The sequence below is a fragment of the Watersipora subatra genome, chromosome 11 (genome assembly GCF_963576615.1).
Source record: "Watersipora subatra chromosome 11, tzWatSuba1.1, whole genome shotgun sequence".
NCBI classification, from domain to species: Eukaryota; Metazoa; Bryozoa; class Gymnolaemata; order Cheilostomatida; family Watersiporidae; genus Watersipora; species Watersipora subatra.
In genome coordinates this window covers 34,504,159-34,530,298 of record NC_088718.1, presented here as the reverse complement: position 1 = coordinate 34,530,298, position 26,140 = coordinate 34,504,159, and the positions used below count along the sequence as shown (strand labels likewise).

General features: G+C 35.2%; 1 protein-coding gene across 1 annotated transcript; it reads left to right on the top strand.

Moving 5' to 3' along the window:
- The first annotated feature begins 2,873 nt into the window (after nt 1-2,873).
- LOC137408739 (uncharacterized) lies at nt 2,874-25,605 on the top strand. The gene is made up of 6 exons (XM_068095320.1): nt 2,874-2,974; nt 3,362-3,546; nt 9,853-10,030; nt 11,139-11,287; nt 22,018-22,195; nt 24,941-25,605. The coding sequence occupies exons 1-6, from the start codon at nt 2,874-2,876 to the stop codon at nt 25,125-25,127; spliced, it is 978 nt and encodes a 325-aa protein (XP_067951421.1). The 3' UTR covers nt 25,128-25,605.
- The last annotated feature ends 535 nt before the right edge of the window (nt 25,606-26,140 follow it).

The window sequence follows — 26,140 nt, the reverse complement described above, 5'->3', positions numbered from 1 at the left end:
CTGTACATATTTTAATGATTATATCAAGCTACTTGTATGTACTGTAAAGGAAACTGCTGGTTCCCTTTACTCTCCACAAAAACTAAAGACGGTGAGTACAAAGGTAATAGAATAGATATATAATATTATATTTCACATAAATATATATTAATACTTGTACTCAATGTGTGCGCATTACAAAGAACAGCACTCACAAGACTGCCAGTGATCTCTGACTTTCTTGGCTCATCTGGCCTCCTTGTATATGTGTAGAGGATTCTCTGGTTCATAGATATGTTGTCACACATCAGTGATGAGGCATAGCATATATTATATTCAAATTTATTATTCATGCTTGTCAACACCCGTGAAACAATAATAAACAATAACTTGATTGTCGATAAATGGTTATTGAAAGTATATTAATTATACAGTTGGTCATCTGCGATGCCACTGGTAACATATAAAATAAAACACATAAAATGAAAGCTATAAAATTTACCTTAATAGCACATCCAGGAGATTGCTAAATAGTATGTGATTCTCCTTCTGGTTAATTCTTGATTATATATGTAACTGACATCGGCGTAATGATGAAACTTATATAAAAATTAAAAAAATTGTAGGCGTTGAACAACAGAGATAAAAAAAAACTACATGTTGTTGGCTCGAAGGCTAACAGAAAAATGACTTCAAGCACACCTAATCAAATGTGCAACACTATGGCAAGTCAGACAGACCACACAAGACCAAGAGACCACCCAAGATCAACAGATCAACTGACATTCATTCTGGGCAGGAGCAGTGAATAATCATACAGGGTGTCTGAATTGTGAAGTGCACTATCAAATTAGGAAATTTAACAGAGACAAGCAAAACTTTACAGTATGCTTCTCTTTTGCTTGATGTGATGTGGCTGACATCGAGTGACAGCGGCAGCGCTTTAAAAATATTTGTACAAAACTTACTTGAGATAAACAAGTCCTTACAATTATATTAACATTTGTACATTATTATTTATATATTGTTTGTCCCGGTATTAATATTATGCAAACTTAAACCTAAATTTGAAAATCTTGAAAATATGAAAAACTGAGTAGTGAGATGTCAATGATAAACAGCTATTTTGCCAACAAGTTAATAGCCAATGATAAAGCGGTAGTTATACATATTTCCTTTTTGTTTTTAAGGGTCGTATATTACAATAGGTTTTCAACAATTCCATAACAAATTCGTAAAATATTGTGCTCTGCTGTGTGAATCTTTTTATGTCATTCATAAAATTTTCAGCGGTCTCATTTACTGTACTTTTTTTCATACACATAAAAGGCGATGAAGACTGGCCTTAGTTGGAGTTGACTCCTTTACATTGCAGTTCAACTCAATTTTACCAGAAAAAGATTTGCATTAAAGTTTGAACCGTATGCCCGTAATAAACATTAATAATCTACTTAATTTTGGTTTTATTTCACAAATAGAGAAGCACCTTTACACTACTTCAACCAACTAACTATTAGTTTGTTTCTGCAAAAACATTTTATTCAAAATATTATGAAAACATTTTGCAGTATAATTGTTAAATATTGACCTGATATCTGTTTAACTTTAGTATATACTTAATGTGAAAGTCATGAACACTTCAGTAGGTCTACCAAATTGTTCAGGTATATTTCAACTACTGAATATAAAAACAGAAAGTAGGGCATAACGTCAATACGCAAAGTAATTATAGAACTAAAGCACAAGTGTTGGGTTAAACCAAGTGTCAGTATGTAGGACAGTTATCATCAAAGTCACAGGACATCAGTTAATTATAACCAATGCATAGTTCACCAAAAATATCTTGAGCAAAATATAATGATCTAGATATTTTGCTTTACAGTTCTTAAAATAATACAAAATAACTAGATATTTTCTTGCCCTAAAGTAAAAACACAATTAAGTTTATTTGTGCAATTAAATTTGCGCAACTAAGTTTAATTGTAACAAAAACTTAGTTGTGCACAATTAAATTTAACTGTGCAAAGCTGTTTAATAAAAAATGGCAACTGTTGAATATTGAAGTGTAATTCACCTGATGTCTTTTAAGCCTGGTTCCCATATGACAGCGCAACGCTCGCAACAAGGCGCACGACGTCGTGCGTAGGCCAGCTGTGATATGGAAACGTCAACGTACGACGATCGCCTGACGTGCGCACGCTGATCGCAAGGATCCAACAGAATGGGTCTTTGCGATGGGTGCGCGCGATGATGTATCCCACAATACACCGCTAGAACTTTTCAACCTATCTCACAATTCAAACGGAGGGCGGTGTTCCGAAGAAATCGGTCTCCCGTGCGAAAGAATAAGCCTGGTTTTCATATGACAGCACAATTTCGCAGTGGAGGGCTATTTTTTCCGAAGAAATATGTCTCTCCTACGAAAAAGTAAGGAAATTATCCACCCTGTCCAATGCAAGCATGGCGCCTACGCGCGATATGGAAACACTGCATAGCGGCCCAAGAAATGCATTGCACACGATCACTGGGCCGCGCACGGTCATTGCGCTGTCATATGGAAACCAGGCTTAAATGATGACATTTTTTGGGTTTTGCATTTTAGCCAATACTTTCTTATGTAAAAGAATGGTTAATAAATGTAATTATGCCATCACTGGTTTAAACTTAATATAGCTAAAGACAAGGCTTTAGTTGCTGGTTAAAGCTTGCTGCTCAGCACACAATCATTGTAATTGAAAGCAGTACATGCCGCCTTCATGTTTAATTATCAATTGCTTTGAGCAAAGACTTTTTATACAACTCCTTTATTCGTGTTAGTTACACATGACTTGAGCTAGTCAGGGTGCAATAAAGGGCTAGTTAAAGCTCACTAGTAAAATTCATATAGCAACGGAATGCTATCTTTAAAAGTTGACAAGATCTGCTTCGTTGTGGGTTTTCTTTTGATTGCTAGCATGATTGTGCTTCTATCAACACCATCTGGGCTTAAAAAGAGGTAACTATTGCTTTGCATATGTACTTAAATATGGCATATTTACTGTTGTCAGCCTAAACTCGCATTGTGCATTGGCGTGCCAAGCTATGGTCAACTTCTATACTAACGACATTCTTGCATGTTACCTAGGTTTCATTTAAGGTTGCTCGGCTGGAAAGCATCAGAACTAAGCTATTGTATATATCCTTTTTAGTCAGAATTTGTGTAATCGGGGTTTAAATTGACAATTTTCATGTGGACGGCTTTGATTTCTATTTGCCGAAAATCAATTATGACTTTCCAAGAAAAATCTCTGAACACAATCTAAAAGAGCCATTCTTTTACATCTCAAACATTCATATAAAAACACGAAAACTGCTTTGTTGTCTGGGATTCATATGTTTGTAGGAAAAATTTTCCAGTTTACAGTTCTGAGAGCAAAGACTCAGAAAGTCTCAATGAAAATGAATACAATCGTATACTGCATGATACGCATAACTGGGTGAATGAAAAAGATTATAAAATACACTTACTGCCAGCAGTTCCAGGTTCTGGAAGTGCTTGGTCTCGGTTAGCCATTTCAGCCCTAACAGGTATGTACTATTGCTATCAAAATAATTATATGCCCTTAAAGGGGAACTTATGCAAAGTATTAGTAAATTTTATTAAAAAGTCTCAGTATTTCTCGTTTATTTGCGATTGTTTTGATGTTTGAGGTAATCTGACTGCCAGGATGTTTCAATATTGAAATCAACAAAACTTGATCACAGTTAAATCGCTCAGAAGAAAAATAAGTGCGATCTGGCGTCACTCTTTGCCATCCTTGCTATAGATGATATTGACTGTGAAGTTCATTTCAGTGACTCCTCAAACGAGTAAATAGCAATTAGCAGAAAATCTCTGCTTAGCCAGAGTTTTCATCATTTTATTGGAAAATGGTTCGCTGAGCGGTGATTGAAGTGCACTTATCAGAGCACACAATAGATTTTATAACACAGTTCACACATAAGGCGCGTCTTATTAAAGAGCACGGAGCTAATTTTTCAGCAAATTTTAAGCTTTTATGTGCGCTTTGCGGCGAGGAAAATATATTATTTGAAATAGCTGGTGTAGGCAGGCCAGGTGACTTAGTAACGCTGCCATGGCTTGCTATTGGTTGCAAAAGGTTGATGCATCTGCATAGTGGAGCGATTTTTATACTGTGGTTTTTTGCTTTAAAGCTCAAACACTGAAATGGTAAATAAAGATTTATTTTTTCGGTAAAGCTTTTTCGTATGACGGAAAGCTGCCGATATACAGTAGGTAACCGCTGACTTGCATCAAATGTCTTTATTATACTTAGTACTTACTTTACCTTTACTTTGGTACTTACTGAGACCTTGAACACTTACTTTGGTGCATACTGAAGCCTTTGATACTTACCTTGGTACTTACTGAGACCTTTAGACCAGAGTTATCTTCTCTCATTGTGATTATGTTTTGAGAATACTGCAGGGTAGCAGGACTAGCATTATACTTGTTATACTTGTGTTGTTCCTTAGGTTGTAGATATTTATACCGCCCTTGATAACACTCTAGGTAACATTACTCTATTTTTAAAGTAGTTATGATAACCAACTGCAAGATTGAAACTACTCAAGGTTATTAAAGATGAACTTTTACTAAATTTTAGCAGATTTTATTAGAAAGTATCAGTAATTTTGTATCATTTGCAATTGTTTTTATGTCTGTGGTGACCCGATTGTCAGAATGCTTCAAGATTAAAATCGAAGAAACTTGAATGCGGTAAAACAATCCGAGCTAGCGAAAGCGCAATTATGACATCTATATTCGTGAAGAAACTGACAGAATAGGGATACGTAATGCAGCACCTTGAACTCAATAGCCAATATCAACTATAACAAAAATTGTAACTAGGGACATCATTTTGTAAATTTTTCTGACTGTTTTAATTGCGATCGAGTGTTGTTGATTTTAATCTTGAAATGTTCTGCCAGTCAGATCACATCAAAGACAAAAACAATTGCAAATGATAAAAAATACCGATACTATTTAATGAAATCTAGTAAAATTTTGTGTAAGTTCATGATTAAAAAATTCATCTTTACGAATTCAACTAATAAACACTCGTAGACTGGCAGTTCCTTGTGCTGTGAGAGAGCATCATAAAATAATAATTATCAGCCCAGTTATAAATTGTAACCCCTTGCAGCATGGTGGGAGTGTTGCAAATAATCTTTGAGGCCATGCAGAGCTATAGGCCAATAAGAAGCCGATTCCAAGCGACTGACACCACGACCAGGCCAAGCCTTGACTCGACAGTGGACACGGCGCCTGGCAATAGTTTTTTAAAGGAAAATTACTGTGTCACCCAAAGGAAGATGTTGGCCATAGACAAGTTCATGAAACACTTACAACTTTACTTCTACAGATGGCAGTTTCACTTCAGCACCAACCATGTCTCTCTCCAATGGCTGTACAGAAGGAAACAGCCCTTGAACAAAGTGGCCTGGTAGTTAGAAATTCTAGCCGAGTTTCTATGCACCTTGCAGCACTAGGCCAGACAGATCTGTGAAGACTACCGGTAGTGCGAACTCGTTAAGCTAAGCGATGGTGGACTGACTTGGAGGTAGCTTGCATTAGAAATTCAGGCCTTGTTGAGAAAACTAGAGGAAAACTCAACAGCCATGTCAAGAGTCGCCAGGACCGCGTGCAAGGCAGTTGGCTTCATAAACCATCTCGCTGCCATCATAGCAGCTGAAGAGAGGGGATTGACCCAAGACCGACTGAGGCAACCCAGACACTTTACAATACGGCATGGGTGAAGACTCAAAGTAGCGCTGACAAGGAGCTGGTCCAGATGCAGGCAACTAGTGGAAGATCAATGGCAACAATACACCAAGCCATTGCTAGAACACAGAAACTGATCAAGGATCTGCTAGAGTTAGAATACTAGGAGCTCTAGCAGCTACACAGGATTCAGCAACTTTTCCTACTGCGACTGAATGGCAGTATTGGAGGCGGGAACATCTCCCATGGTCAACTTCGGTGGTTTACAGCCTGCCCATCAGCCATCAGAAAAACAACCGCTCGGCGAACCCAAAACCCTACCTATGCCCTCGCTCACTATGGGGCAAAAGGGACAATCAACTGAATGAGACTGACCTAGTACTGGCCAGGAATGACAGCCACAGCAAGAAGACTGATAAAGAATTGCGAGGTTTGCCAGGCAGCAAAGCACTGAGAGACCAAAACCACCTGCTGCAAGCAAAGACTGTATGCAGAACTGTATGCAGGACGTTTCTAACGGAAGGTGACTGTAGACATGGTGGGACTAAGGCCAGTGACGCCAAAAGGGAACAAGTAGATTCTAGTGCTGACCGAATACTTCGCTAGATGGTAGGATGCTTTGACATTTCTAAAAGCCTTGGCTCTAGTAGTGGCTAGGCACTAGATGAGCAGATATTCTGCGGTATGGGCCTGCGGAAGTACATTAGATCTACACTGACCAGGGCGGCATAGTTTGAGAGTCAGTTAATAATTTAGCTGTTCCAGCTTTGGTGTGTGGAAAACACGCACACCACTCTCTACCACCCTCAAGCTCACAGCCGACAGCTAGATGACTTGTTCCAAGCACTGCTGCTGACCTGCAGCCAAGAGGAGTGAGATAAGCAGCTCCCCAACTGATGGGAGTGTACCGAGGTACACCCTACTCAGCAACAAGAGAGATAGTCAACTTATTGATGCTCGACTGAGTGTTACGCCTGCCAGACTAGCTCAAGTTTCATTCACTACCCACAGAGGCTCAGTCAACATATGAGTGTGAGGGGAGATGCTCAAGAGGCTGGAGGAGGCTGAGGGGAGATGCTCAAGAGGCTGAAGGAGGCACTCACAACTTTCAAAAACATCAATTGTCTATTGGGCAATAAGATAAAGGAGAACCTTTGCTCCACATCTCAGGAGACTGGGTTGAACTGATAAACAAAATGAGAAAAAGATGAGACAATCCTAAGCTTCAGATCGAGTTTGTGAGACAGCACCAAGTCATAAAACTCTGGCCTAACCATACTTACCTAATAGGGCACCAAAGACAGTCTTTTGTGTAAAGTGAGAGTCAGCTCAAACCTTTCTAGGCTTGCCTAAAAAGATGTGATGAGCGCAAGCCACTATCGAGCCTCGCAAAGATGGTAATGTAAAAGGGACTAAGGCCATTAAAAAAAAGCAAAATTAGAGCCGGAATTGGCCAAGTCAATAGCCAAGGCTACGAATAGCTCTGAGTTTAGCAAACAACTGAAAACTTGGCTACGAGAACTTCAGAAACAGCAAGAGGAGCGACATACCGATATTTCAGGGCAACCAGCCATACCCTAGAGTCTAGAGCAAGTAGCACTAGGTGCTGTTCGGCACAACCCTTGAGCAGTTTAAATCACTTGGCAGGCAGGCTGGTATAGAGAGTGGGCATGGCTATTGGCTGTGACAACCAATCTCAAGCGATCTTCACCTAAGGATACAGAGGCTGAGAAAAGGTGCTAATCCCGGAAGCTAAGTAGACCAGGGCCATTTGCACTCACACACGAAGAAGAGCAAGTACTCTTCCGGAGATACAACAGTACTTTTCTACTGAACACTACTTTACATTCTTACAAATTTGTCAACATGGCTCAACCGGGTGAGACTGTAAATTCTTTTGCACTCTTTGCGTTCACGAAGGACTCTGCTTAAAACAAAAGAACTCCTGTAGAGTCACATCTGTCTCTGATTTCCAGCAATTAGCTAAAGCTAGCTTGAATACCTATTAAGGAGATGCCAACCATCCAGCTTAGCAAAGAACCTCTCGAGATCCATGAGGGACTTGACTAGGTAAAGGAGGTCAAATGAACCAAGTTTGCCGAGCCGGCTGGGATCTTTTGCTCGACTGAAGCCAAGCCAACTGGAGAACCGACCACAATTTAAACTACAACTAGGCTCCGAAAGTCATGTTTTGAGTTGAAGAAGCTGCGTGTCGAGTCGACTAAGAAGGACATTATCTGGACAGAATGCTTTGTTAGGGTCTCTACCTAAACAAAGGTGACTGAGAATATGCAGGACAAGCCTGGCAGTTGCGGACAGTGTAGCGTCACCACCAGCATTCGTAGGAGTAGACAACACCTGTTGTAGCACTCCGCCATCTTCGTGTGTCTCTGCCGATGACAACATGCTGTCATGATTAAGTCATGTCACATCAAGGAGCACATGGAGGTGGCAAATGCGAGAGTGTTTTCTACCTCACTTATAAGGCTAAATAGAGTATCTTTCTACAGATGATGGGATAGCCTGCCAGCCTTCCAATAAAGCTGCGTAACCTCCCCTCCCATAGAGGCAAAAGTCAAGTCAGTCAGTGTGAACAGACATACACTTAAGGAAGCAAACCAATCTAACAGCCTGTGTGCCATTATAAAGAGATATGCCGTTGGTTGACTTCATGGCTCATCTGCCAAGATCAAGAAATGCACCAGAGAGCCTTCAGCCTGAATCGAGTCACACCCGGAACGGCTAGCTTGAATGTTGGGCTGCCTACAGCTGACGAATCCTTCTATTGCTAGCAGCACTAGCTCTGGTCACAGCTGATCTCTCACGTTGACGCAGAGTAGACGGCCCCAGGGCTTCCACGAGAGAAGAGAGAGTGTGGTGAACAATCATCGAAGCCAGAGTCAAATGCAATAGAAAAACTGACTCCTAGGCGGTCGATGTCATGACCGGGCTGAGCCCGGACTCGGCAGACAACATGGCCCAGAGTGATACTTCTGGTCGGCTGAAAGTTCATGGGTGAGCTGACCATGTTATCAAGAGGCGAAGCCAAACTAAAACGGAAAGAATATAAGATGCCACGAAAGCGACCAAAATCCAAGCACCTGGAAGTCTCACTCTATGAAGTTAATTGTAACTGACTGTATCATTATATATTTGGAAAAAATATATTTATTGCCTTGCACTCGAGTGGTTTGTTTCTTTGAGGAACAAGTACAAGAACTCAGTTAGTTTCTTTACAGCAGTGTGTTTGGCCAGCAAAACGAATATCTGGTTTCGATTCCAGTGCAGTTTAGTCTTTTCTTTAACACTGTTAGTGTTGCTTTAGACAAACCTGGCTCTTATGATAGTAAAGATTTAGTGGTATGATCTGTGAACTTGAAAATTTGAGTAATTCTTGCAAAAGATTTCTGCCATAGCCAGTGCTTTCTTATTAAACAAACCTTGCGCTTAGAAACAAGTTTATTTAAAAAGCTGTACCGTTCCTATTCGAACTTGCTCCATTGAAGATGCATAAATTTAGTTTGATCAGTTTATTAATTCAATTTATCAAATTGTTGCAAATTAAAGCTAAAGTCCTCAACTACTTTTTCTTTAGAACAAAAAAAGCAGCCATAATGCGCAAACTGGTGAGCTGCAAACAACAGGGTAATATTCAATTCCAAAAAAAGCCACTGGTGGTGACAGGATTTGAATCTAGCTTCAAATAAACAGACTTCATATCTATCCAGGCAAGACCATAGAAACATTGTTTGTGCCTCTGCAACAATGCGCAGACAACAAAACAATGCTCTTAAAAACAACTTTACAAAAAGCTCTGCAAAGTGATTGCTTCTCATTGTTGCTGGTTCAAAACAAAAGATCAGATAATTACCTTGGAGAAAGTGTTCATGAGTGTTTATCAGGAAAAAATGTTCACAGGTATTTATCGTAAAAGCAGTGTAACAATTGCAAGCTTCAAAATGGCTGACTGAAAATGAAAAACATTTGGGCAGCATTGAGCGTATTGCTAGTTACTTAAAAAATCCAACAAATCTAAATACATATTTGTAATGTGAAAAACATTTTCATATGTTCATTTTACTTTTTATTCAAAGCTAATCTTGTTTTAGGCTTGACCTCTGGTGTAGCTGGGAGATGTTCCTCCAAACATTGCTTTTATCTTAAGACACATTTTCCATACCTAAACAGCACTCGCGGGCTCTATGATAATATGCATCCTGATGTGGCAGTCATCCTGATTAGAAACCCCTTTGATGCAGGAGCATCAGAGTTCACACGAGTTCACTTGTAAGTATCAGTATATATCTATATATAGTTTATATCAGTTTGTATACATGTACATAAATATATACATTTTCATATGTTTATATACATAGATGTACATGAATATGTAACAAATAAATTTTTATATTTATTTTTATATTTATTTGATACAATTATATACATATAATTATGTATATGTATAACTATATATACATACATATATTTATGTATGCATAAGTATGTATAAAATGTATATGTATATATATATAATATATATATATACATATACATTTATATATATGTATATATATATATATATATATATATATCACCATCAACCAATAAGAACTGCCATGTATATATATATATATCACCATCAACCAATAAGAACTGCCTAAGTGATTCCCTCTTGAAAATGGCTGAGCGGATAACTCCTAGCATGCCTGCATGATGATACAAATTCACTTTTTTATTTAATGTGCATCAGTCTGGCTTGCAGATAATCGTGAACTTGTTGAAAAGGAAAAGGCTACAGTTTATGCTTGTGTTTGAGTAGGCTTTACATTGCCTATTTTTTTCAATTTAACAGTGTTCACCACCATTTGGTCTTTTAGTTTTCAAATATGTTTGATAAATTCAGTCTGGTTTCTTCTTCTTATTTGGTTGAATGATGCTTTGTGGTTGTTGTAGCTAGCTATCAAGCCAGTTTTACCAGGTCCTACATATGTTTAATTTGTGTTGTTGTCTGCTTTAGTCACTGTTGATTGGTAAACTATTCTCTTTGTTCTGCAAACACCGTCAAGTAGGCATTTATTTTTTAGTCCACAGTTGCAAGTTTTCTCGGTTGTGGTCGCCTTATTTTGAGACTCTGAAAATGCTTTTGCCGTGCTCATATATTTTGGCTTTTATGTTTGGCATGCAAAAATAACATGTGTCAACAAGTGTCATAAAATTTCAACAACAAGATAGTTTGCATCCTGCATTTGCTCTTTAAGTTTTTGAAATGATAACAGGTTCCAAATATATATTTGTATTTATATGTATACATTTATATATATATTTGTCTATATATATTTGTAATTATTTATATATTATATAGTCTATGATAAAATCTTTTACCGCTCACTTGCAGACAAAAGATTAGCCAAAAATTCAAGCGTGACCATCCAAATGAGAAAGGAATCAAACATAACAAATATACAGGCCTTGAAAGTATGAAGAAAGATCTCTACCTTGAGACATCAAAGAAGTCAGATGAAACTGTTGAAAATCCTAGTATTGGTGAGATTATTCAACTAACAAGCCAGCGTCTTAATAGAAGTTGAAATTTATTACATATCCTTCATGAAAATTTTATTCCAATACTAATAAAGCAATACACACACACGCCTGCGCACGCCCGCGCACACATGTGTGTACACGCGGGCACACTAACAATATAATAATATACATGATCATACACTAATAATATAATAATTCTACATATATATATAAGCAAGTTCAGTCTGATACATTTAGCTTCAGTTTGGAAAACGCATTGTGGATTTTTAAATGTTGTTACCCAAGGCATGCTTAAGGCCAAATATGATGCAAACAAAAATTTATACTTCTTTCATTTTTCAAATCAAAAGTTTTGAGCAAAATAAATAATACAAGCTATTTATAAATTTATTTAATTTATTTTAATCAATAGTTTATATTTGTCAGGTGGTAAGCAGCAACTGATGTTTGCTAGAAACTGACTTCCGTAGACTCAATAGCTATACTTTGCTTCATATCTTAAAACTTAAATCTAAAGTGTTGATGACATTACCAGGTCTCATAATTTCTGACAGCGCCATATATATGTATGCTAGGCAAATGCCTGATGTTGCCCGTGTGATAAATACCTTTGCAACTATATTTTATATTTATTCAATATACTAAAACAGTTACTATTCTAACTTTCAAACTTCATATCATGAAGAAAATGTTTTGAGCAGGTCAAATAAATTAATAAAAATAAAACAACCATAAAAGGGTTTAAATTTAAATGTGAAATAATTAGCAAGAAATAGCTAAATTAAGTCTGTTTTGCTACAGTTACAATAAAACATGATTTGGTAATAATTCAATTAATACGAACTGAGGAAAAAAAATTTTGAATATGTTAAATTAATAATAATAATTCGTGCATAGATGTGTGCGTGTGTAAAAAAGGTCACTGTTCCAGCAGAAGCTTCCTGTTAAAACTTGGAATATGACAATACTAGTACCTCTTGATACTGATACAAACGTAAAAACGCGATATCGTACTGTCTTTGTCTGACTAAATGGAGAGGGAATGTAGAGGCTATTCCCATTCAAGATAATATAACTTTCTACATGAAAAAACTGGCCTTGAGCGAGATATAGCAATTGAAGCTTACGAAAAAAATGCAAATGAAAGCTTACGAAAACACGAAAAAAGTATCGCGTTTCATAGAGTTAATAAAATTTCAATTATTACATCATTTAGCACGCGCAATCGAGAAAAGGTCGTATAAAATATATTGTAAGAGCTATGAACTGTATGAGCTTGCGTATTCCCGCGGATAGATAATTGGTTTGCAAACCTGCGGTTGAAATCTTTGTGAGTTTGACGCCAGCAGAATGCGAAATTGTAATAGCTATAACTGGATATACCAAAAATCAGACGACAAACTTTGAGATATGTATACATGTAAATATGTACGCACATACGCACGCATGTACGAACATGCCTGTGTATGTATGCATGCGTGCGTACGCATTTGTACATGTATACAGATGTGCATATTTACATACATGCGTACGCTCATACGTACATACACGCATAAGCACACGCACGTATATACGTATATACATAAATACAGGTACACGTATACAGGTATTTACGTATATATGTATGTACATAATTATATAAGTAAATATGTATGTATATATGCATAGATGTAAATATGTATATATCTATATGTGTATATATGTATATAACTGACTAGAGTGTTGGAATAGGCTAATGTCACTTATATTTCTCTCTTCGAGATTAGGGTTTTTTCTGGGGTCACGGCAGGTCTGTTTCGTGCTTCTGCTCTTGTCAGGTGACTTGCGCTAAATTTTAATTAAATTTTTAATTTTAAAAGTTTAATTTTCATTTAAATTTAAAGCAAGTCTAGTTAGTTATAAAACTTCACACTTTTTTGACCGTAGACTGCTGTTAGCAGGAGGCCTGACCTGACTACTTATCTATTATATATGTGTATATGTGTATTTGTATATATGTGTATATGTATATATGCGTATTTGTATATATGTATATATATATATATATATATATATATATATATATGTATATATTTGAAAAATTATTGCGAAAAAAGTAAACTTTTAGTATTTGCATTACAAATTTGTTTCGTGCGTAGCACTCATCAGACGCGATTGTACTAAAATGAAAAGCTTTACCGAATGTGCCAAAATATCAGAAATGGGCTCGCTGTGGTAATCATGTAATTCAGTGCTAAGTGTAACCGAGAAGATAACTCCTAGCATGTCTGCAATTAGAAGTCAATTCATTTCTTTTATTTAATGTGCCTAAGTGTGGTTTGCATATTATGAAGTATTTTTCTAGCAAACATAATTTGCATCGTTTTGTTTTGTTTGTGTATGGTTGTGCTTGAGCTAGTATTTTCCATGTTATGTTGTATGCTGAGTTGCTGTCTTTCAACTTCCAAATGTGCTTGCTCATATCTGTGTGGTGTTGTTTGTTTTTGTGGTTAAACGTTTTTTTGGTTTAACCACAAAAACAAACAACCCCACACAGAATTGGGCAAGCACATTTGGAAGTTAAAAGAAAGCAACTCAACATACAACATAACATGGAAAATATTAGCTCAAGCACAACCATACACAAACAAAACAAAACGATGCAAATTATGTTTACTTGAAAAATACTTCATAATATGCAAACCACACTTAGGCACATTAAATAAAAGAAATGAATTGACTTCTAATTGCAGACATGCTAGGAGTTATTTTCTCGGTTACACTTAGCACTGAATTACAAGATTACCACAGCGAGCCCATTTATGATATTTTGGCACATTCGGTAAAGCTTTTCATTTTAGTACAATCGCGTCTGATGAGTGCTCCGCACGAAACAAATTTGTAACGCAAATACTAAAAGTTTACTTTTTTTGCTATAATTTTTCAAATATTTCATACCCCACTAATAATCTTTTAGGTTTTTAGTGTAGAGTTCTCTTTTTATATGCTTTTGCACTTGCTTTTAGTTAATATAGATTTACTCCACTGACGTTTTTCACATCGGCAAGATAATTTTGATTTTCAATTTTATTTTGTTGAGAATTACTACGGTGTTGAGCGCTCTTCCAAAAGCTAAAAATGGAAAAGGTAAATTTTGGTTACTCTATGAAAAATATACCAATACCAAAAAATCAAATTACCTACAAAGATTAATAGAAATGACCGAGAAGTTAACTCACCGAATGAGATGGAAAGCACATTTTTACTTAAACCCAAATCAGCAATCAGAACAAAAAGAAACCTATGGATTCAAAACAAAGCAATTGCCACCTTTTATAAAAGAAATGTCAGATTTTGAAAGTAAGATAACAGAAATGATACAAAACATCAAATACAAGCCATACAACAATGAACTTCAACGAAGACTACTTCAAGACACTAAGACAATACAAGCAAACAATAAAATACTTGTCAAAGCTGACAAAACAACCAATTTTTACAGACTTGAAAATGATGAATACAGCAAAATGTTGCAAAATAATGTGACTAAAACTTACAAAAAAGCTGACAAGACAGCAGTAAACCAAATTACATCAAAAGACAAAGAAATAGCGCACAAATTAGGACTTGAGAAAAGAATTGAGACAATAGCAGAGAAACAGCCATTCATAACGTTAAAAGACCACAAAGATAACTTCACAAACCACCCTATGTGTAGACTAATCAATACAACAAAATCTGAAATAGGAAAAATAAGCAAAACTCTGCTCCCAGGTATCAACAAAAAAGTGACAAGAGAAACTAATGTAAAATTATGGCGAAGTACGGGTGACGTACTGAATTGGTTTAGAGAAATAAAGGAAAAGCAACAGCAAGCATTTATTACTTTTGACGTTTGTGAATTTTACCCTTCAATTACAGAGGCACTATTAAAAAAAGCATTAGATTTTGCAAGCAACATAACAAATATCACAGAAGACGAAAAGGCAATCATACTACATGCAAAAAGATCGCTTGTATTTCACAACGACACGGCCTGGTCAAAGAAGAACTCTAATAAATTGTTTGACGTGACTATGGGTAGCTACGACGGAGCGGAGACTTGTGAATTAGCAGGGACTTACTGACTCAAATACCCAAAGAATTGACTTGCAGCATTGGACTATACAGAGACGACGGACTTGTGGTTTGCAAGGGTACACCACAAGCTATAGAGAGAACAAAGAAACTGATATGCAACATATTTAATAAGAACAACTTGAAAATTACTATTGAGGCGAACAAACGATCAGTGAACTTTCTTGACGTAACTTTAAATCTACAAGATGGCAGCCTCAAGTCTTTCCAAAAACCAGGCAACACAATACTATATGTGCACAAACAAAGCAACCATCCACCTTCCATATTGAAAAACTTACCAGACAACATAAACAAACGACTAAACGCACTTTCATCAGATGAACAACATTTTAACAGCACAGTACAACCATACCAAGAAGCACTCCACAAAAGTGGATACAACAGCAAACTACAATATGAAACCAACATGAAAAAACCTAAAAAACGTAACAGACAAAGAAAAATCACATGGTACAACCCACCATTCAGCGCCAATGTTGCAACCAATATCGGACAAAAATTCTTCAGCATAGTTACAACATGCTTCCCAAAGAAACACCCACTCCAAGCAATGTTTAATAGACAAACCTTAAAACTGAGCTACTCAGTAATGCCAAACATGAAAACAATCATTGATGGGAGCAACAAAACCCTTACTAAAACCAGTACATTACAAAGAGAAGACAATGGAAAAAGTTGCAACTGCAGACAAAAGAACAACTGCCCTTTGGAAGGAAAATGCAGAGCCAAAAATGTGATATATCAAGCAACAGTAAGCAACAACACAAACAACCATGTAGCAACCTACATAGGACTTTGCTCAACCGAATTTAAAACTAGATACAGTAACCATAAAGCCTCGTTTAACCACAAAAACAAACAACACCACACAGAATTGAGCAAGCACATTTGGAAGTTAAAAGAAAGCAACTCAACATACAACATAACATGGAAAATACTAGCTCAAGCACAACCATACACAAACAAAACAAAACGATGCAAATTATGTTTACTTGAAAAATACTTCATAATATGCAAACCACACTTAGGCACATTAAATGAAAGAAATGAATTGACTTCTAATTGCAGACATGCTAGGAGTTATCTTCTCGGTTACACTTGGCACTGAATTACATGATTACCACAGCGAGCCCATTTCTGATATTTTGGCACATTCGGTAAAGGTTTTCATTTTAGTACAATCGCGTCTGATGAGTGCTCCGCACGAAACAAATTTGTAACGCAAATACTAAAAGTTTACTTTTTTCGCAATAATTTTTCAAATATTTCATACTCCACTAATAATCTTTTAGGTTTTTAGTGTAGAGTTCTCTTTTTATATGCTTTTGCACTTGCTTTTAGTTAATATATATGTATATATATGTATACATGTATATATGCATATATGTATATATGAGAGTTGTCTTCCTGCCATGTAACAACTAAGTTGCATCACAGACTTTAAAGGTTGACTTGCAACAAAATTCACATTACAGTTATTTGGTATTAAAAGATTCACCATGTCTTACTCTGCTGTGTTTTAGGTGCAAAATATGTGGAAATGTGATTACAAGCTCTTAAAAGCTCAAAAACGAACGGTTAATCGCAGCCATCACGAAAACGCCATAGACTGGAACCTCTTTCCAAAACGGCTCAAATGGGACGTAGTTGAACACATGGCTTCTGTTTACACTTTCATGCAACCTCATTTGCCGAAATGTTTTTACAAATATACTTCACGCGTTCAATAAAACGATGTCTTTTGTCCTTACGCGTCTATTTCAGCATTATCATAATGCTATCACTTTGAGCACTAATATCTCAAAACCCACTGTAAAAATTTGTCTAATTTTTTAACCTTACATGTAGCTCGAAGGAGTGCATATCATCTTCTGATAAACATGAAGAGCCTGTTGGTCACTAGTGATAATCGAAAAATGCTGCAGAAATTGTTTGAGCTATTTGGCAGGAAGTATGGGTCACATAATCAGATTACGGCTAGATGATTAGACCAAGCTGAAACGAAACTGTAAAGTAGCAAGCATCTATATTTGATGCGGGCTTTCCTGTAGAACCTGAAGTATTTGTCATAATCTATTGCTACGAGACGTTGTACATTGAGCCTTCTATTGACCTTAAATTTCACGTGATAATATCACGTTTCAAAACAATAGTCACAATGTTTGAGCATATTATCAAAATGAAGAGCTTCCAAATTACGGCGTTTTTGTGATAGCATTAATTAACTGTTTGTTTTTGAGCTTTTCAAAGCTTGTAATCACATTTTCACATATTTTGCACCTACAACACAGCAGCGTAAGACACGGTGAACTTTTTGATACCAAATAACTGTAATGTGAATTTTGTTGCAATTCAACCTTTAAGAAAGTCCATGTGCTGACACTAGAGCGTTCAAATCACAAAATGTTGAGCTATGCACAAAGTATACAAGTATATATATATATATATATATTATATATATTATATATATATATTATATATATATAATACTCATGCTACAGACAGTACTGTTTCGGCTATTAAAGCCTCATCAGTGCAGCTCAGAGCTCAGGGCAAGGGAGACAAATCCCATTGCCAGTGAAAGTTGAATTCCTGCCATGAAACAACTAAGTTGCCTCACAGACTTTAAGAAAGTCCATGTGCTGAAACTAGAGTGCTCAAATCCCAAAATCTTGAACTATGCACGAAGGCTCTTAATAAACACAAAAATATTAAACAAAGCCAGGGCTTACTCGAACACCAGTAAAAAATGCCACCTTGGTACCAGTGAGAAATATTATATTTTATTTAAACCAGAGTTGTCTACCCTATATCGCCGTAACAAGATTGTGACCACCTGTAGACACTCTGGTAAACACATTCTCAAGAAAACCTAATTTTATGGCGAGTTTTTTCTTTTCATGCGTCCCGTATTGCCATCACAGACCTTATTCAGTTGAAGAGCCTTTTTAAGTAAACACACGCACCTGAGGATTGTGGGAGTGAACTAAAATTTAACAATTCTTTTGTTCACACCGCATGAAACAGTTTGTAGTGAAGTTTTTTCTAGTGGTCATTTTTTACATGCTCATTTTATCAGCAATTTTAGGCCACTTATTTGCTTTTTTATTAAAGTAATATATATATATATATATGTATATATATATATACATTCAAACTCGGATAACTTGCCCTCGGATAGCTCAAACACATATTAACTCGAATAGATTTTTTTGTCTGTTCCACGCAATGGTAAATTGCTTTAGATAACTCGAACTTAGCATCATTAACTCGAACAGTTTTTTGTCCAACGGCTACCAAGACGTTGGTTATCACTTTAACGAATTTTCCAAAGGTTTGCAATAAATTAAGTTTTACCAACAATCCGCTGTATGATGACCCTCCGAAAGCAACGAAAAGCGAGGTAACCTTCGGCTAAACTTAAAACAAAATCTGCAAAATTGATCTTGGTAAAAACGCTCAGGAGAGAAATATGTTTTTTTTTCTGAGCGTTTCAACCGCGATCAAGTTTTGCCAATTTTAACCTGAGAACATCCTCGCAGTCACATCACCTAAAATAACAAACAAATCTCAAGTGATAGGAAAATATATATATAGTTTGTATATGTACATGTGTGTACTGATAAATACATGCACTTGTGACAGTACTCTAATAACTTGAGCGCTCTGATAACTCAAACACTTTCGCTCAGTCCCATGATGTTTGAGTTATTCAAGTTCCACTGTATACTTATATATAAATGTATATATATATATAAATGTATATATATAAATGTGTATATATTAAAATCATTTTAATTTTACCTGATGAATGGTAGCAACCATGAAACTTTAAGTTGTAAAATGTTATAAAAGTTTTCAGTTCTTAATATAGTTTATATAAATGTATATATATATACATGTATATATATATATACATGTATATATATACATATATATATATATATATTATATATATATTTATTTAAATAGATATATATTTATATATATATTATATATATATTTATATATATATAAATATATATATATATATATATATATATATATATATATATATATATATATATATATATATATATATATATATAGATATTTATATTTATATATATATATTTGAAAAAAGTATTAAGAAGAAAGTAAACTTTTAGTAATTGCGCTACAAATTTGTTTCGTGCGATGCACTCATCAGACCTGGTTGTACTAAAATGAAAAGCTTTACCGAATGTGCCAAAATATCAGAAATGGGCTCGCTGTGGTAATCATGTAATTCAGTGCTAAGTGTAACCGAGAAGATAACTCCTAGCATGTCTGCAGTTAGAAGTCAATTCATTTCTTTTATTCAATGTGCCCAAGTGTGGTTTGCATATTATGAAGTATTTTGCTAGTAAAACATAGTTTGCATCATTTTGTTTTGTGTGTATATGGTTGTGCTTGAGCTAATATTTTCCATGTTATGTTGTATGTTGAGTTGCTGTCTTTCAACTTCCAAATTTGCTTGCTCATTTCTGTGTGATGTTGTTTGTTTTTGTGGTTAAACGAGGCTTTATGGTTGCTGTATCTAGTTTTAAATTCTGTTGAGCAAAGTTCTATGTAGGTTGCTACGTGGTTGTTTGTATGGTTGTTCACTGTTGCTTGATATATCAAATTTTTGGCTCTGCATTTTCTTTCCAAGGGGCAGTTGTTTTTTTGTCTGCAGTTGCAACTTTTTTCGTTGTTTTCTCTTTGTGTTGTAATGGTTTTAGTAAGGGTTTTGTTGCTTACATCAATGATTGTTTTCATGTTTGGCATTACTGAGTAGCTCAGCTTTAAGGTTTGTCTATTAAATATAGCTTGGAGTGGGTGTTTCTTTGGGAAGCATGTCGTAACTATGCTGAAGAATTTTTTTCCGATATTGGTTGCAACATTTGGCGCTGAATGGGGGGTTGTACCATGTGATTTTTCTTTGTCTGTCACGATTTTTGGATTTTTTCATGTTAGTGTCATATTGTAGTTTGCTGTTGTATCCACTCTTGTGGAGTGCTTCTTGGTATGGTCCCACTGTGCTGTTAAATTGTTGTTCATTTGATGAAAATGCGTTTAATCGTTTGTTTATGTTGTTTGGTAAGTTTTTCAATATGGAAGGTGGATGGTTGCTTTGTTTGTGCACATATAGTATTGTGTTACCTGGTTTTTGGAAAGGCTTGAAGCTGCCATCTTGTAGATTTAAAGTTACGTCAAGAAAGTTTACTGAACATTTGTTTGCCTCAATAGTAATTTTTCAAGTTGTTTTTATTAAATGCGTTGCATATTAGTCTCTTTGTTTTCTCTATAGCTTGTGGTGTACCCTTGCAAACCGCATGTCTGTTGTCTCTGTATAGTCCAATACTGCAAGTCACTTTTTTGGGTATTTGAGTCAGTAAGTAAGCCCCTACTAATTCACAAGTTTCCGCTCCGTCATATAGCTACCCATATAGTCAAGTCAAACAATTTATTAGAGTTCTTCTTTGATCAAGCCGTGTGGTTGTTAAATACAAGTGACTTTTTTGCATTTAGTATGATTGTCTTTTCGTCTTCTGTGATATCTGTTGTGTTGCTTGCAAAATCTAATGCTTTTTTTAATAGTGCCTCTGTTATTGAAGGGTAAAATTCACAAAAGTCAGTAATAATGCTTGCTGTTGTTTTTCCTATATTTCTCTAAACCAATTCAGTACGTCACCCTAAAACTTCACCCTAATTTTACATTAGTTTTTCTTGTCACTTTGTTGTTAATACTTTTGAGCAGGGTTTTGCTAATTTTTCCGATTTCAGATTTTGTTGGCAACATTATTTGGCAACATTTTGCTGTATTCATCATTTTTAAGTCTGTAAAAATTGGTTGTTTTGTCGGCTTTGACAAGTATTTTATTGTTTGCTTGTATTGTCTTAGTGTCTTGAAGCAGTCTTCGTTGAAGCTTATTGTTGTATGGCTTGAATTTGATGTTTTGTATCATTTCTGTTATCTTACTTTCAAAATCTGACATTTCTTTTATAAAAGGTGTCAGTTGCTTTGTTTTGAATCCATAGGTTTTTTTTTGTTCTGATTGTTGATTTGGGCTCAAGTAAAAATGTGCATTCTATCTCATTTGGTGAGTTAACTTCTCGGTCATTTCTATTAATCTTTGTAGGTAATTTGATCATTTTGGTATTAGTACATTTTTTAGAGTAACCAAAATTTACTTTTTCCATTTTTAGCTTTTGGAAGAGTGCTCAACACCGTGGTAATTTTCAACAAAATAAAATTGAAAATCAAAAATATCTTGACGAAGTGAAAAACGTCGGCATATATAAAAACGCTATATATATATAACATTTATATACATATATACGTTATATAGATATATATAACATAATATAAATATATAATACATATATATATACACTTTACTTTATATGCTTTTTACATATATTTATATAGAAATGTATACAGAGTGCAAATGTATACATGTATACATATAGAAATATATATAGAAACATATAGGAATATATATAAAAACAGTGCTATCAGAAATTCTGTAGCTTGTTTAATTGTGCCACTTATTCTGCTGATATCATTAAAAGAACTAGCCATTCACCATATCTGCTACAATTTTTAGCCTTCGACCATTTTATGACGGGGTATCTTTCAAAGTGGAGGAACTTTCACAAATACTGGCTAGAGGATTACAAAGGAAATGTAAAAGCTGTACTTTTTCAAGATATGGTAGAAAATGTTGAAAGGTTTCAAAGGGTCGCTGAATACTTTGGCTACAACTTTACACAAACTCCTGAAAGGTAAGTCGTCAAAACAACTTACAGTTGTCTGAAGAGTAACCTATTGTGTCAAGAAACAACTTGTAGCATTTTTAGAGATTTACTATTTAATTTATATCTAATATATTACAACACAATGCTTCTGATGGGCAAATTATGCTACTCTCAGATGAGCTAAACATTTTTCTTTTGTCAATGTTACAAAAAATGATAAGCATTATCATGATATGTTGGTAAAAAAATTTGTTAAAACCATTAAAACTAACATTAACAAAATAACCTCATTTCTAAAGTATGTATTACCAAGTATATTGGTAGATATTATCACCTTTTGAGATCTTGCAATCGATGAAGGAATGTTTTTTACTGAATATCAATGGCTTAATACAGGGGTGTTCAAACCTTTTTTAGAGTGAGCGCCACATAAAACATTGAGTTGATTTCAAAGGGCTAAGCTTGTGCATTAGCTGCAGAATAATTGCATATGTATACATGTATATATATAAATACATATATATACACATATATATATTTGTATATATATACACATATATATATTTGTATATATATACACATATATATATTTGTATATATATATAAATATATATATAAATATATATATATATATGCATATATATATATATGTATATATATATATATATATATATATATATATATATATATATATATACATATATATGTTGCATGTATATATCAACATACATACTCATATATACATATGTACACCTATACACATATATACACACCTATACTTGGTCTTTTGATCAGTCGCTGTCCTTATGTCCAGTTATGGTGATTAAAGTCTAGGAGCAAAAAAAACTGCTAGACAATGCAACTATACTTTGAACTCACAAACAACGGTTCTGCAGACAGGTGAGCTAACCACAACACCACCTGACCATGCTTGCTATACTATGGAATAATTGTGGCCATACTTATTACACCAGTTGAAACACACACTTTCAGAAAGTGTAAAGAATACTTTGAATACTAACTACTAGCACACTTGACGATCATCATTCCGCAAGAGATCATGATGCATAACGATTATAAGCAAAATTATGCCAATATATAGCAAGGTAGCTGGGTAGTGTAATGATAGTGCGCTTAGCTTCACACCTAAAAACACAAATGTACAGGTGTAATTTTCGGAAGGTGAAATCTTTTTTTCGTAATGCTTTTAGCTAACTTCAGACAGATGGACACGCCTTTTATTATAGTAAAGATGTACTAGCTTATGTTACTAGATCAAGATACTCAAATCGTTAGTTAAACAAACTTAGCCAATGACAACTACATTACTCGCCACTGTTTATAAGCTGTTAAAATTTTGAATAAAGCATAAGATAGAAGAAATGTTTCTCAAATGACCTGAACTTTAGGGGAGAATTAGGTAAACAAAAACAAAACAAAAGACTAAGGGCTTCGTCTCATTGGTTATCGAACCTAGGCCACCAATCCCGGCCAATCCCCAAGCAGAGGATCAATATAACTTCCTGCGGAATCATCATCAAACGGTTCTTTTCTATTTTGCAAAGGCTGATAAAACACTGCCTGAATCATATTATGTGATCAACTGCGGTTAGAATTGTTTATGATGATGTGACTATAGCTTTGCACCTTGATGCCTTTAATGAAAGTAGGTTGGTAGTGTAGGTTGATTGTGAAGCAAGGTTACATTCTCGTAAAATAAACAGGTATGATTGTACACAGCACAACAGTTTTAGCTGTTGCAAAATCTCAGTGGAATTCGCTTTATCAGGCATTTATCTGGTGTAATATTATAAGAATAATAACTTTCATAACAAGAGCTGTGTGAACTGGTGACCAATATTTTGTTTTCTGTAAAATCTTTAATATAATAGGAGCCAAGCTCATCGCGAGTCAAAGTTTGAAGTTGGAAAAAGATTTCATCTTTCGGGATTTGAACCCGGGACAATGGGCTTCACCGACTGGCCTATGACAACCTGTGCCAATGGTTCAGTTTCTGTATTATAGAACTATTGTGCACATACTCTCTGCGCTCTATTGGCACACATGATGATCAGGCGGGGCACATCAGATGCGCCAATTGGATCCCTGGACTGCCAGACTACTAGTATTGTAGCCCTGGACTGCCACAGTACTAGTGTTGTAGGCCTATAGTTAGGCATTGGCTCCTCACCAATTTGATCGATCTGTTATTTCTCGGTTTCCATGTTTGACTGAGTTCGAAGTTGTTTCCACTCCAAATAGGAAAAATGGTAAAATCCAGATGGATTTGACGCCAATGCCCTATGATAAATTTTTCATCGTGGAAACACTCATAGCTGTCGGCTTTGAATTCGTAATACTCAGCTAAGCTCCTCTCAATAGAGGTTAAAAAATTTAGCATTCAGATCAACTGTGATCAGTCATTTTGGCTTAATTAGTTCAACTAGTTGACCAAGCAATAATTGAAAAGTGACCTTGACCTGAAAATGAGTCTAAACTAGCAAGTTCATATTGAGATATACTTTGCAAAGCTTGGAAATATCTATTTAGAAAACATTAAAATCACATCATTACACAAATTACATCATTGAAATGTGAAGTTGCGCTAAGTAGCGCAAAATTTGTCAGCAGCAGGCAACTCCAAACCTATTTGAAGCATAGAAAAACAAAACTAAAGTTTAAAAATTGTATGGTGTAATGCAAATAGTGAAAAACACAGAAACGAATGCTTCCATATCACCGAATCAATTGCACTACAACTTTTTCTTGTAGAACAAAACGCCTACAGTGTTTTAAACAAAATAGCAGTATGACCAAGAAACTTAAAAGACCTCAATCTGACACTGTTGACCATGCAAAGGAGGTGCTAAAGGAGTACTATGCAGCAGACGTGAAACGAGAGACATCGTATGTTGAAAGTCTTCTAAGAAGGAAATACAAAAGAGAGTTTGAAATATGAGAATTGTAGAGCAATGAAATAATTTATTTATAGTTGTTTGGAGTTTTTAGTGTTTTTATGCGAACTTTTAGAGTTGTTTTGCAAGACTTTTGATGATACATGTACAATTATTTAAACCACTTAAAAGCTGCTGTACTGCTTTGTAGAAAGATCTCTGTGGTTTATTTAACTGCATGCTTAATTTTAGTTTTGAAGTACTTTCACTGCATGGTTTTAGAAGAAATTGACTAAATATGCATGTGAAGTGATAAAATTTTAGACAAATTGTAAGTTGTTTAGACTTTTTATCAAATTTTGCCTTCCATTTTGTATGGCGGTATGTTAAATTGTTAGAAGTTTTGTGCTTGTGCAGCATCATAACAATACATTAACTGCTCTACAGCAATTGTGCATTCATTTCTTTTTCTTTGCTAATCAGGTTTTGTCTCTAACAATGTTTCTTATTTTTGTTTCTTTGTAATAATAAAAAGTTTTTATTATGAAAGGATTTTACCATTTTTCTGATTTGGAGTGGAAACAACTTTGTACTCAGTCAATAATGAAAACAGAGAAATAATAGAATCAATCAAATTGATGAGAAGCCAATGTCCAACTACAGGCCTACAATACTAGTACCCTGGCACTCCAGGGTCCCCATTGGCATGTCTGGTGTGCCCAGCCTACCAGCGCTCCATTGGCAGGTGTGCCAATTGAGCGCAGAGAGTAAGTATATGCATAATAGTTCTATCATTACTACAATTTTGATGCTTGTGCAGCATCATAACAATACATTACCTGCTCTACAGCAATTGTGCATTCATTTCTTTTTTTTTGCTAATCATGTTTTGTCTCTAATAATTTTTTTCACTTTTTGTTTGTTTGCAATAATAAAAAGTTTATCATTATTACAATTTTTGAGTAAAGATATCTAAATCCAATGAATGATCTTTCATAATCTTTACATCTTACTTTGCCATGCTATATTTTTGTTTTACACCAGTTAGAGGTTTTGGGACAGTTCATGGTTGGTCTCC

Coding starts and splice junctions, on each gene's coding strand:
- LOC137408739 (XM_068095320.1), top strand. CDS start 2,874: ATGCTATCTTTAAAAGTTGACAAGATCTGCTTCGTTGTGGGTTTTCTT. Junction 10,031..11,138: donor GAGTTCACACGAGTTCACTT/GTAAGTATCAGT, acceptor GCTCACTTGCAG/ACAAAAGATTAGCCAAAAAT. Junction 11,288..22,017: donor TGTTGAAAATCCTAGTATTG/GTGAGATTATTC, acceptor TACAATTTTTAG/CCTTCGACCATTTTATGACG.